This window comes from Labrus bergylta, chromosome 17 (genome assembly GCF_963930695.1).
Source record: "Labrus bergylta chromosome 17, fLabBer1.1, whole genome shotgun sequence".
NCBI classification, from domain to species: Eukaryota; Metazoa; Chordata; class Actinopteri; order Labriformes; family Labridae; genus Labrus; species Labrus bergylta.
This window is the reverse complement of record NC_089211.1, coordinates 6,734,499-6,749,107: the sequence shown is the minus strand read 5'-3', so window position 1 is coordinate 6,749,107 and position 14,609 is coordinate 6,734,499. Positions and strand designations below refer to the sequence as shown.

At 42.7% G+C, this 14,609-nt stretch overlaps 1 protein-coding gene across 1 annotated transcript in view; it reads left to right on the top strand.

Annotated features, from left to right (window-relative positions):
• The first annotated feature begins 1,665 nt into the window (after positions 1-1,665).
• The window catches only part of dcc (DCC netrin 1 receptor), a 241,892-nt gene continuing 228,948 nt past the window's right edge, over positions 1,666-14,609 (top strand). Inside the window, exon 1 of the mRNA XM_065965456.1 lies at positions 1,666-2,608. Within this exon, the coding sequence (XP_065821528.1) occupies positions 2,479-2,608 (130 nt within the window). The 5' untranslated portion in view covers positions 1,666-2,478. The remainder of the gene's footprint in view (positions 2,609-14,609) is intronic.

Sequence of the window (14,609 nt, the reverse complement as noted above, 5' to 3'; positions counted from 1 at the left end):
CCAAATCAAGTTAAGTTTGTGAGGTCGTCTACAAAATGAACCGGTGTTGATTCAAGAAAACTTGATGTACTGGAAACTAAAAAGGGAAGAGCGGCTGTGGCATCACAAAGACAATGTTATGTCGTGTTTGGCCTTATTGGACAGGCAAAGCAGAAGAGAGAAAGGAAATGTTTGGAAGAGAGGGTGCACCAAATGATCATAGTCTGGAGTCGAACCATTGACCAATGCGTCGAGGACTGTAGACTCTGGAGCTCCTACTCTACCAGCGCCTCACATTATCAGCGCTCCTTATAACTCCTGATGTTTTCAAGGTGAGCTGCATGTGTGAACACAAACAAACACATTTCCCTGTGACGTTTCTAGTGAGCTGATAATCAGGAGAATTCACTTTGCACTTGTAGGTCGGGTGAGGACTTTTATTCTCTGCTTTAGAGACTTTGTACATGCAGCCGGTGTGATCTCTGTGTATGTAATGAAACCGCTGCAGTATCAGTAGGTTTTGCTGTTTTGTTGAGTGATTCTGTCGATCTACGCATAGCTTTGATAAAAAGCCAAACATTCTCATGAAAGTTTGTAAAGCGGACTCTGTTACTCTGTCTGCCACTTCCTCGTTGTTCTGTTGACATCATGTCTTGCCTCCTGAGACCCCAAGAGACCAGATCAGGAGAAATTTTTTCAGGAGTGAAAATGTGAGTACGACATGTAACACATTTTCACTGTATAGCCGTTTACACATGAAAATGTTTAGAACATTTCAGGAGGACTCTCCCTGAAAACTTCCTGATCTGGTTGTTCACACATGCACCTCTCAGCTGGAGACTATCCCTGTTGAAAGAGAGTTGGGAAGTCTGAGGAGGCAATACATGATGGTAAAAGAACCATGAGGAAGTGGCAGACAAAGCAACAGAGCTCGCTATACACAGAATCATTTTGGCCCGCTTTCTGTATTTTGACACGATCACAATATCACCCAAAGATCCTGAATGGTGTTCTCACACCAGCTCACCCTGACTTCATGCGGAAAATTTACTAAAGTCAGAGTAAAATATGTGTTTGTTCATGCAGATGAATGAAAGAGAACTTCTAAACAGTTTAACAGTTTACAGAAAAATAATGAAATAGGCCTTTATTGCTTCCCAAAGCTGGTTGTTTACACTCACTGACGTTGTTTCCTCTTCTCATCCTTGCTTGTGTTCTTACTCTCTGATGTCACTTTGGATAAATGAATTGTAGAGTCCCCAACCTGGGGTGAGAGCTCAGGGGGGAGTGGAGATAAGTCTTAAGAACAAGTGTGTGTAGGCATTCTCTGTTGGGATGTTAAAATGTTAAGTTTATACCAACAAATATTGGTATATTATTGGGTTAAGGTTCTAATGAAAATAATTCATGTTCAAATGTAAGTTAATTCTGACAGTAGTGTATCACCCATTTTCATGTTGGTCCTGGGAGGCTCCGTTTAAAAACACATGTAGAGGGTTAGACCAATTTTTGACTCCCCAGCTGTATTATATTTTTGCTTTTGTTGAAGTAAAAATGTAATATTTTATTCCTTGGAAACAAAATAAGATCACAAACACATAATATATTTCAATAAAATTTATAAATGTGTTAAAAAAGAAAATACATTTTCCCAGAAATTGAGAGCAACCTGATGAATTTATGAATATTCTGTTCCAGCTGTGATTGAAGAGTAAAAAGTTCCGGCTGTGACCAGAGAGGGCAGAAGAGTTCAGCTAATCTCTCCCCGCTGCTCTGCCTCTGCCGGCCGGGCTCCAGCTGCTCCTCACCCCGCTCCCCTCCCATCTGCTCCGGCTCCGGGCTTTACCTGCAGCTCCTTTAGATCAATGGCTCCATACTCTGCCTATGTCTCTCTACTCCCCCTCTCTCTCCAGCTGTATAGACCTACAGAGAAAAGAGAGAGAGAGAGAGAGAGAGAGAGAGGATTGGATTCGTCTCTCCCCCTCCTCCTCATCCCCCTCATCCTCCTCTTCCGACCCTCTCCATCCGTCCTCCCCGACAGACGGAGCAGACCTCCGGGAAGGCAGCGTGGATTTTCCCCCCTCCTCGCTTCTGTGTGAATGGGAATGATCTACGCCGGACAGGAGTGATGGAGACTCTGCCTTCGTAGTTTCTGGAACTTATTTCTCACCCTGAAAAGACGGAAACTAACTGCTTCAGTCTCTCTTTGGGATTTCTCTTTTCTTTTGGGGCTTTTTTTTGGGGGGATCCAAGCCCGAGCGAGAGGGCTCTTTTTTTGGGGAGAGGAGAGGTTGTTTCACCCCTCTCTCTCCTCCTCCTCATCCTCACATTCCTGACTAACAACCCTGTGATTTGTTTCTTATTTTGTGATTTTGGCTGGCTTGGATTCTGTGGAGGATTTTTCTCTCTTTTACGCATTCAGAAACAGCAGGATTTTGGGTGTTTTCTTTGCTCCGGTGGTTCCTCGGTGGTTCCTCTGTGGGACTGGAGCCGGGCAGCATGGAGCTGCTTTGGGGTGGATGTACTGCTGATGTTTGGGAGGTGCTGGTGCTGAGGAAGAGAAGGAGGACAGGAGGACTCTACCTGCTGCTGCTCTGCTGGCTGCTGAATGCTCACACCTCAGCGCACGGTGAGTAGGAAAAAAAAAAAGAGAAATATGCGTGTTTATTTCCCACTGTGTGTGTATGTGCGCGCGTGTGTTTGCGGGTTTAGCCCCTGTGCGCGGGTGTGTGGTTGCTGTGGTTGCCGCAGACCAGACACATTTGTTGCGTCTCCCTGTAGGCTGGTGGTTAAACCTTGGCTCTAACCCGGGTGGACTCGGGTGTGACCGGGTTGAACTGGGTTTTTTTCTGACTGTTTGACCGGCTTTAGATGGATTTCTCCGGTCTTCAGCAGCTCTGATTGTGTCTGAGGCTGCTGCTGTGAGCAGATTTGAGTGATTTGTGTTGCTGTTTTTATTATTTTTTAACTCATATAACGAGTTTATTGATCCACTGATCAGGTTCAGTCTGCAGCTTTGGCTCAGATTTACCAGGTTTTCATGGTGCTCTACTGGGTCTCACATGAATCCTGCTGGTGTGATCATGTTGGTTTTTATGTGGCTTAGAGTGGATTTCAGTGGGATTCAACAGTCTGATGGAGTGAGCAGCAGGTTTGTGACTGATTTCTGCAGCTGGTTCACCTTCAGTTTCACCAAGCATGGCACATTTGATTGGTTCAATTCATGTATTTCTTGCTTTTAGCCATATTTTATGCATATATTTTTTTGGTTGGATCAGGATTTTTTGAAGCATTTTGTGAAGCTGTGTTAGGTCTTATCTGAGTTCTTCGAGGCTTACCATCTTTTCTACTGCTGCTTGGAGCAGGTTGTGTTGTTGCTGTTTCAACCTCAGTTTCTTCTAGAATGAGCAGATTTACAGATCAGGTGCAGACTGCCGGGTCTTCTCATCAGGTTTCAGGCCGGATCATTTGCCCTCCAGGAGCTTTTGCTTATTCTCACAATGATGCTTCTTTACGTCCTGGATGACTTTTACAAGGTGTTCTTGGCATTTACTGGACAGAACCAGGTCTAACATGTCGTAGTTTCTTAATAGGCCCATACCCTGTTTTCCACAGCTGCATACAGACTGGTGGTTTAACCTGAATCCTGCTGAAGGAACGACCTAAAAGACAGATACCTGAATCATGCACAGACTTAAAGACATGACAATGGTGTTAAAGTCTAAATATAATGAATATAACCTGTAGTAATGAATATTGCTATGTTGCACATTACAGGTGACTTGTATCAGTCATGTGTTGTTAGGTGTTTCCCCTCATTGTTGCTCAATCTGTTGAATGTTTCCTCCGTTCTCTGGGCATTTGTTTGGTATATAAAATGTCAGAAAATGGTGAAAATAAAGTTGTGCAGTGTTTCCCAAAGCCCAACGTTACATTCTGAAATGTTGTGTTTTTTGGTGTCAAACCAAAGACGTTCAGTTTACTGTCATGAAGGAGGAGAGAGAGCAGAGAATATTGACATTTAAGAGTGTTGAATCAGAGAATTTACCTTTTTTTTTCCAATGAGAAGTTACAAAAAGCTCAAAGAAACTTGCCTTTCTAAAACATTTGCTATCAGAATATTTTTAATCAAATAACACATCAACACTGGAAGCATCTGACCTCAGCAGGTTTTATGAATGATTTTTTGCTCTATGGTGAACTTGAATTTTCTTTAGACTCACTTACTGTTTCTAATTCTTTATGTTTCTTAGGATCTGATCGAGAGCTGCTTGTCTGATTCTCTCTCTCTCACTTTCTCTCTCTCACTTTCTCTCGCTCTCTCTCTCGCCCCCCATTTTAATTACAATCTATCTCTCTCTCTCTCTCTCTCTCTCCGAGTCTCCTGCTGTCAATAAATTAAGTCCAAACACTTTAATTAAGCTAATTGGTGGTATGACAGCACACACACACACACACACACACACACACACTGACACACACTTTAACTCACTCCCTGTGTAGCTGCTGGATCAGCTGCGTTACCACTTGGTGTGTATCTCAGTATTTATGTGGGATTGTGTGTGTGTGTGTGTGTGTGTGTGTGTGTGTGTGTGTGTGTGTGTGTGTGTGTGTGTGTGTGTGTGTGTGTGTGTGTGTGTGTGTGTGTGTGTGCATGTGTACGTGTGTGTCCATCTCTTTTCAGCTGCTCAGCTGTAAAATCCTCTGCTGAATATTTTAGTCAGACTGAGCGTTTATTCATGTGGATGCTAAAGTACACACACAGACACACACACACACACATTCCCTCTCCAGAATCATTCATGAAAGCCTCACACACCGATTCAGGAAAAACGTCTGAAGAGCACAAGTTATTTTTACTGGAGAAGGTCCTGTTTGCATTCACAGAAGACTTCAGCTTGTCTGTCCACAGTGGCGCTACTTTTATCCTGAAGATGAGTGGACGCATTCCTTCAATATTTGGTGTGAATAAAAACCTGCAGACTGTTGGTTCAAGTGATACACCGGGACACCACGTCCCGCAGGCCTGTTTACACCAGTTATTTAAACCAAAATCCTCTTTTCATTTCTTTGAGTTGCCTCGAGTAAACTCTTATGAACGTGACTCTGGACTTGAGTCAGATCAGGTCTAAATAATATTCAGCCTCATGAGGTCTGGGAGGACCCCAATGCACTGTGAACTAATGCAATGGTTTTCAACTGGTCTAGCCTAAGGACCCACCATCAACGCCTTCATGAAAACTGTGACCCAAATTTCTGATATTTTTTTTTGCCAGTCAGATTTATTGAATGAAAAATAGTGGAGTTTGGACCTCATATGGTACAAAACATGTGATGGAATGAAGCAGAGGAACTAAACCAACATGTTTTAAGAGAGCTTCATAGACATTTTGACACGTTTTTTTTCCATTCACATGTTCAGGACCACCTGAGAACCACTGATCTAATGCATATGTGCTCATTAGTTGTTGTTTTTTTTAACACAGATCCTGCAACAAGGCCTGAAGGAAGTCTGTCACTTTGATTTTTACACTGAACCAAACTAGTCATGTTGCAATCATGAGTTCCTCGGATGGTCCCAGTCTCTGAGTTGGGAAGTCATTCTCCGACTTCAGTGTGTTCATCATAGACTGTAAATATTAATGTTTGAAGCCTGAGTGACGTCACCCATCTGTTTCTGCAGGGGATCTGGGCTCTCCTGCAGCCAGCCTCTAGTGGACACTCAAAGAACTGCAGGATTTTGCACTTCTTATCTGCTCCATTTTTCAAGACCGGAGTTTGCCGCTTGGTGTTCACGTGCTTTCAGTTCTGAAACTCTGAACAACAAACAGCTACTGAGAACATGAGCAGAATGCAAAATGTACACAAATCCATCAAACAGTTTTTGTCAAACGTCGGCTGGAAAGTGGTGGAAACATGGGCCGTTCAGATATTTAAAAAGCAGCTTTACAGCCGTAAAGAACCTGTTATCCTCTGGTGTGTGTTCGTAAATTTATGACATATTATCGTTCCTGTTGTGGAGGGCAGGTTTCACGGCTTCATGGGGCCTCAGGTTGCACAGAGGTCTAACTTAAAAGATCCAGCCGCTCTAATAAAAATACACTTTACCTGGGTTTATTTGCCTGCAGCACAAAGTCACGTCCACAGTCCTCATGCTGTTCGTCTGTTTCTTTCCCCCTCTGATGTGTCGTCCCTCGTCACACACGTTCTGTCTCTCTGTGGATGAATAACGTGTGTGTGAATAAGTCGGGGGTGTGGTCATTTGAACAATGCTGCAGGAATCAGCACTCTGTTAGCATTAAGGCTGAGCAGGTTTATCTCTGAAGCTTTGCAGTGATCCAGAGGAGGATTTGTTTTCTCTGTGTATTATTCAGGAGTCAACACTTTGCTCTGCGTCTGTGTGTGAATATCCTGCTCACTCCTGCTCTCCTGCTCTGAATATTTAACGAAAACTGTGCTGCGATCGTGCCATTCATCTTCATTTTTCAAGTTATATTTTTAATAAACATAATGCATTTTAAAGGCACTCCTTTTAGGTATCACCGCTCTTTATTTGCCAAACCTGATCAGTAAAAAAAAACATCTGTATAGTATTTTCTCTGTCCTTGTACAAGCAGAATGGCCAGTAGGGATGTTCCTAGAGAATTTCCTTGTTGGTTAAACTGAAATTTAAATTCAGACTCACTTGCTCGTCTAAAGGTAAGAAAGTGTTTAGAAAATAGTCAAAATTGAGCACCATTTATTGAACATTTTGCCATCACCTCCAGCCTTCCATTCCTTGCAGGTTAGCGTCCACAGCCCGTGCTAAATGTGGTTGTGCATCGCTTCTGACGATATGTCAGTTAAACCTGACAAAGCCAATGAACATGTTTACATTAATTGTCTAGATCAAATTACTGCCTAACTGCAGATTCCTGCGGGATGCTGTCTCTTCACTGTGCTTGTTTACATCCAGGTAGTAGAGCAGAGAGAGCCGGTACATGAACCTGACAACAGCCAGTCTGTGGCTACGACCTCGGCTACTGTGGTGCAGCTACGTTGCAGTTTTAGCACACTGATTGTCCAGATTTGAGCCAACATGTACAAATATTACTAATTTGTTTACCTGGTGCCAATTAGTGAGGGTGATGACGTTTAGGATTCTCGTCTCACTTGTGTCTTGTTTGTTTCATTTTAAATTACGCTGTTTTTGGTGTCCTAATCTTAATGATTGTCTCTCGTTAACTAGTTTAAAGATATCTCATCTCTTATTTCTCACAGTAAATGTTGTTATCTCATCTTATTTAATCTTGTTAATCAAAAAAACATATCGTTGACTTTTCCTCACTTTGCTTTGTAACATTCCTTCTCATCTATCCGTCCCTTTATTTCTCCTTTTGTCCATTTCCATCTCGTACTGTCTTTATTGTAATTCAGTGTTAAAGCGCGAGGTTAATGATGATCCTGCAGGATTCTTCAGGCCGGTGTGTTATTGATCTGCTTCAAATAGAATTGATGATAAACTCCCTGTTGATCCGAGGGTGCAGACGAGCAGAGACCTCGTCCTTCTATCAGTGATAAGTTATTGATCGGCCGATGAAAAGTCTAATGATAATGAATGACACAGCTGACTACTGCGGGAAATAATTCCTAATCCTCGCGCTGATATCAGAGTATTGATTATGAGGCTTGAAGAGTGATCGAGTTCAGCAGAACAGAACGACCGTCTTTCTGTCCGTCTGACGACCGAATCAATCCGTGTAATCAGGTGTATTTGAGAGCAGTGAAGGCTGGAAATGATAACCTTAGGGCTGAACTGAACAAGGGTAGGGAGTGTAAATGGATGAAATCAACTCCAGATGAAATTATTTAGTTTACATGTTTAAATTTCAATCAATCTTTTTTTTTGTGTAGCAACAACAAATGTTATCACAAGTCCCTCTACAAACTGAGCAGGTCGCGACCATTCTCTTGATCATATTATTTAAAAAGACCCAACATGAATCCACCATTAACAGACCGATAATCAACATGCAGAAAAGTGACAGAAGCTTTTTTCAGTCTGCTTTTTCGCCATAACGCTCAGCCGTCATCATGTCTTTGTATATTCATATCAAAGAAAGTTTTAAGTCTCTTAAAAGGTAGAGAGAATGTGTGAGATCCCCAGCTCCTGCAGCCCCATATATGATGTGTCCCTTGGCCAGACACTTAACCCCAAGCTTCTTCGGTAGCGAATGAATGTGAATGGATTAGTCATTACCAAGCTGCAACCTCCAGTCGTGAAAAATTAAGCCAATGCGGAAGTGCAAAATCCTGCAGTTCATCGAGTGTCCACTAGAGGCTGGCTGCAGGAGCCCCGTAAGTTACATGCACACCACAACCAAAAAAGCAGTTTTTACAGCATAAATAAACGGTTCATCAAAAGTTTTAAACCCCGCCTCAGCTCCAGCTCTCAGCCTGTCGTTAGGTTGACTGAAAGTTAGTCTGAGATAGGATTTACAACATGGCGGCTGCTGCTGATGAGCCTCCAGAGCCCCCTGCAGGAACAGATGGCTGACGTCACCCAGGCTTCATCCGTTAATATTTACAGTCTATGGTCATTACTCATGGTCACTTTACATAGCAGCCTCTACCATCAGTATGTGAATGTGTAGGTGAGACTTGATAGTGCTTTGAGTAGTGCACGCTCAAGTCCATTTCCAAAGAAAATGAAAAAGCTCACACAACAGAAGGTGCTGAGGACACACATTCATAAAAGATGCATCCAAAAGTATCATTTTACAACATTGCTTGTTCTTAATAAGAAAACCATAAGGGAACAACTTTAACATCGGATCAAAGATTTATATAACGACATTATGTTTGAGAACACACAACGATTGTTTTTATCATTATGCAATGATGACATCATCTAAGGTTCACTATATCCAGATATTATCATAAAACTCTTGTGATATTATGAAAATCCAGATAAATAAATCATCCCTCCTGATCCTCTGTGTGCAGCTCTTACAGGTGGAGAGAAAAGATGCATTAATTTAAAAAAAAAAATGTTATTCTACCCTCCCCCTGATTAAAAGTCTTCTTCCCACGTCAAGGTTTTCAGCCAACAAAACTCCCCACCGCAGCGGAAAAAGAACAAACAAATGAAGCAGGAGGATGTAAATTTAATCAGGAGTCACATTAAAGCTAAAAGCTCAAAGCAGTCCAACCTTTTCATTAATAATCAGAGCTGAATAATAAAGACTGAGGCGATCCATTAGAGGCACGGCGGGCTTTTAACACCACAGAGATGTTAATTTAGACCTCCATCTGCGTATCTGAGTATTAATGTATGACCGGAAAAAAAGTTCCATGTTTCATCACTTAAGTTCTGATTCAACTCCTTCATGTTTCCCTTCGTCAGCACCGTTCAATGAGATGATCTAAATGTAATCCTGCGCTCCTTCAGCTAACGTTTGATCTCTCTCCATGTTCCTACACGGCGATGTGGAAGAGTCGTCTCATAAATACAGATCGCTCTTCTCTTTTGGTCCAACATTGGTACGAGATTGGACGGAGTACGCTGCAGGCAAGCTGGACAGAATAGAACATCTCGGGCAGGAAGTAAGACAAGGAAACGCACAGAGCGTCCGGTCAATTTCAAAATAAAACGCAATATATGGACTCCTGATCGTATTTTTCATCACCTTATCAACATAACATCGAAACAGGCTGAACAACAAATCATCCTCAGAAAGACAAAGTAACATGTTTTTTGCATGTCTTTCTCTTTGTTCCTGCTTGATCTTGTAGTTCTCCTGTGATCTCCTTGTTCTCCTGTGATCTTGTAGTTCTCCTGTGATCTTGTAGTTCTTCTGTGATCTTGTAGTTCTCCTGTGATCTCCTTGTTCTCCTGTGATCTTGTAGTTCTCCTGGGATCTTGTAGTTCTCCCCCTGATCTTGTAGTTCTCCTGGGATCTTGTAGTTCTCCCCCTGATCTTGTAGTTCTCCTGGGATCTTGTAGTTCTCCTGGGATCTTGTAGTTCTCCTGGGATCTTGTAGTTCTCCTGGGATCTTGTAGTTCTCCTGTAATCTTGTAGTTCTCCTGGGATCTTGTAGTTCTCCTGTGATCTTGTAGTTCTTCTGTGATCTTGTAGTTCTCCTGTGATCTTGTAGTTCTCCTGGGATCTTGTAGTTCTCCCCCTGATCTTGTAGTTCTCCTGGGATCTTGTAGTTCTCCTGGGATCTTGTAGTTCTCCTGTGATCTTGTAGTTCTCCTGGGATCTTGTAGTTCTCCTGTGATGTGTGTACAGCTGCTCAGGGCTGCGCTCCGCTGTGCTCACGTTCCATAAACAGATCTGATGGGGCTGCCAGCCAGCTGATGTCGTCCATCGTCGTCCATCGTCCCCCATATTTGTTTTTCTTCCATGTTTGATGCAGGTGAGCTTGCCTGACTTTGAGGAATTCCACTTAGAATGATTTTAGTCAGACAAACATGTTTACATGTATTTTACAGTTCAGTTTAAGTCGTGCTAACACAATAAATCTACTTATTCTAGCCATCTGTAAATGTACTGAGTGTCGTCTCCCAGATGAAGTGTTGGTCTGGGAGTTTTTGATCTCTTGGTCTAATGGAATAGACTGCTGCTCGGCTCCGTTTAATTTGATTTTTGTTCTCCTGCGGTGAGCTGAAAGTCATTTTAAAATCTGAGACCTTAATTCAAACAGAAACACTCTGAGGTGTTCTGTGTGCTAAGACAGCAGAGCCTCATTTATCAGACTGAGGTCGAAGAAAAACAGCTGAGTGTGAAAGGAAAGGAGCAAACATGATATATTTAAATCATACTCACATGTGCTGTACTTGTAAACCTCTCTTATCCTGTTCAACATCAACACACCTATCAGGACTCATCATCATCAGACACTAACATGTTTCTGTCACAGTCTGCTTGCTAACATTTCTGGGATGCAGTGACACAAAATGGATCTGTTGATGAAATGAAAATATGATGACGGTTAAACCCTGCACCGGTTAAATCTGCAAAGCGTGCGGTGAGGAAATATCCCTGTGAATATATTACATGTGGCTTCACATAACGGCAGGCGGTGACGCTGAGCCCAGAGCGTCGTGTGTTGGATGCAGTGAAATCCTGTCAGATGAGGCGTTCAAACCATCAAAGCTCCAGAGATACTCGCACAGCACCGGGTTTGTGCAGGGAAGCCAAAATTATATTTTCCCCAGCTGGAAGAACAGGAATGTCATCTTTTTTTGCCATTTACGAGGAAGGTGGTCCTCATATTTTTGTTGCAAGAAGTGAAATGTGGCATTTCCACTTCTCATGTTGTCAGTCTGTGAAACCCTTAGAAACATTTTTCATGATTTACAGCTAAAAGAGCTCCTTTATCTGTAAAAAACAAAACAAAAAAAAACCTCCCTTCAGCCTTTCAGCTGCTGTCTCCTTAAGCCCTGCCCCCCCCCCCCCCCCCCCCCCATGTGCCCTCTTTCTTCTGATTGGCCAGCTCTCTCTGGAAGCCTTCCAGCGGGGCAGAATGCTGCAGGGCTGCCAGACATCAGCTCCTCCATCATGACTTTAATCAACCTGCAAAATCATAGAAGTTGTTGGGTTCAATGTCCTCTTGGTCTCCACGGCGACCAGTCTTCCTGTGCTTGATCTTGTAGGCAGTGATGAGGCCGTTTTGGGAGCTGGGCTGCTCTCCAGTGCTGGGAGAAGAGAGGGCTAACGTCGAGGCTTGAAGCCATCCCATGAAATTCTTGGCTTCATATCAATATATCAGGTGATTTTCAGAACAAGCCGTTTAGCGCCCACTGCAGACTTATCCTGGGATTACTCCAACATACGTTTACCTCATGATCTGAAACTTTAGGGGCATCCAGCATTGTAGCACGATATGTGAGTTTTAAAAGGTGAATCAGCAGAATAGGTCAACTTAAAGGTTTGAGTTAGCAGCGACCTTTAAAGGCCCTGCTGAAGAATGTCACAGGACATCTGATGTTCAACTTGAAGCTGCTTTAAGTTGTGTTTCTGCTGGTTTTAAGCAGCATATTCATTTGTTATGGGGGGAGGGGGTACAGCTCTATGGATGATTCAGCTCCATAAAACCCTTGTTCTCAATGACAGCTAAAGGGTAACTTTGAAATAGTGAATGTGAAGCTTAATGCCCGTCATGCTTTTTCTTGTGCATTGCGTCGTTGTAGTGCAGTAAACATAAGTGAAGAGATGAAGGAAAATGTCTCCACATGGTCTCTTCTACTGATGATGCAGATCGTCGACTTTAATGGGAGTATCCTTTTATATAAAGAGGATTAAAAAGCAGAATGTGGTTTCTTCTTCAGGGGGAAAAACCCCAAGATCTTTGTTGAGGATCCTCGCACTGATGGAGAAATGTCAGAGTGAGGGGGCTGCCCACAGCGAACGCTACTGAGCTGCTGGGGGGGGGGGGAGGGGTCGGTGCCTTGCTTGAGACTAATTTCCAGACTTGGTCCACACCGGGACTTAAACCCTCCTGTTCCCAACCCAAGTACCTACAGACTGAGCTACTGCGGCCCCCCTATGAATGCAGGATCCTAACTTGTAAAGCTGCTGAGTTTCTGCACTTAGCTGCTTTCCACATGTCGACTAATCCTGAATCTGTTCCTGTTCCAATTCTGGAACGCAGACAGCAGCAGCCATTCTTCTTTCAGCCGCTTTGATTCATTTTTTAACTCACTGTAAATTCAAGTGTCACTTCTCAGCAGCACCGATTCAAACTCACAAACTGAGCACTGTCTTTACAAACCGTATTTGTCGTGTTTTTATCCTGAAAGCCTTGCTGTGTGTTTTAATTAAGACTTTGGGTGTGTTTGTGTCTCTGCACTGTTAAGATACTCGGATAAAGACCAAACCAAACAAACAAAAGCAGCAGTGTGGGTAACGTACAGAAAGATTAATTTGCCTCGGCTCTGAACATTAGCGTTTTCATTTACATCTTGTTCTCTCAGCTGTCTATATTTAACATCAGCTGCTCGCTCTGACACTCATACATTATTCATATGGAACCTGCATTACCTGCCTGAGGAGCACTACATCTCCCTCACCTCTAAACCCTCCTCATTAATACTCCTGCAGGCTTTTACATTAATTGGTTTTTACTTACTTTATTCTAGCGTGCTGATTCCATTCGGTTTTTGTTTTCTGCTTTGCTGCTTTCTGTTTGTGTTTTTTTGGATTTGGAGCTGATTAAAAAGTAAACAACAAATGGAAAAAGGTTTTTTTTTATGCAGAGGCGTGCAGTTTTCTGGCCTCGGGATGAAAACTGTTTGTATGCTGAACCGCATGATACTCACATACACATACACACACACACAAACTTAATATCTCTGGGACGTTGGTGCAGCAGCTTGGAGCCATATTTAACCAACTCAATTATTTTATTTTATTTTGCCTTTTCGGCCCTCTTTCCACACTAGGCTGCCACAAGAATGCAAAATATGTTCTATATCAGATCCTCAAATGTGAGGAGAGGCTTATTCTCTCATTGTGAAGTGAATGTTTTCGGGTTTTGGACCAGTTGTTGGAATGAATGGTGAAGTAATAGTACAATGTCATCTCCACCTTTAAACAAAGTACAAAGCTTTTGAGACAAATACAAACACTTCTTATTGCATATTTCTTTAAAGAGAGAAAAAATGGCAAGAATGTCTCTGTTGATGTGCACTCAAAATGCCAAGAGAAAACAAATCATAAATCTTGACTTCAGAGATCTTCATTAAATTCAGTTGTTGCTCGGTCTACCCAGAGGCTATCTTGCTCACTTTTGTGTAAATCCGGCGGCAAAACCCGACTGGCAATTATCTCTGAATCAATTCAGAACTCCATGTCCACATAAGACCTGTTCACGTCAGGCCTTCAGTCAAACAGGCTCAGCTGCTGCTGGTGGAGGCTTATAGGTAAAAGGTTAACAGGTCAGATATTTATGAATATTCCTGAATATGGATAACCTCCGCTGTGGAAAAATAAAGCCAGTGTGCAAAGAACTGCAGTTCCTCAAATGTCCACTTGAGGCTGGCTGCACAAACATCTGTATGAATATGTGCATTTTAAAAGCAGAAATATACATGATCACAAACTGGTTCAAGGAACTACTGCGGTCTGAAGAGCTCATGTCATTATTGGTTCACACTCAGTGCAGGTTAAACATTTTTTTAAACACTCTTTTTGATTATGAGTCTAAGAATTAGGAGCGTGGCTGACCTGACATGGCATGTTTTAGCAGTTTGCCAGGAGGCTTAAGGCCCACCGTAGCTCCACCTCTTTGCCTGATTCTAGATCAATCCAAAGTGAATTTGAGTCAGAATCTCCAATATGGTGTCTGCAATCAATGGGCTTCCAAATTCCACCTCAGAGACCAGTGGGTGACATCGCTGAGACTAGCTCCATGTTTAACACAGTCTATGATAATCCAAGAATAGATCACAAAACAGTGTGGTGGTATGTGAAGAGCTTTAAGTAAACACTGGGATTCATGACCTCAGCCCTATCCAACACTGTTTGGAGTTCTTGTGTTTCAAATGCATGGGCCAAACGGGCCATCGAACCGGCCGAGGAGGGGGGGGGGGGGGGGTGTAGTTTCTAGAATTCCAACAATTTCTGGTCATGCATTTGCAGCAA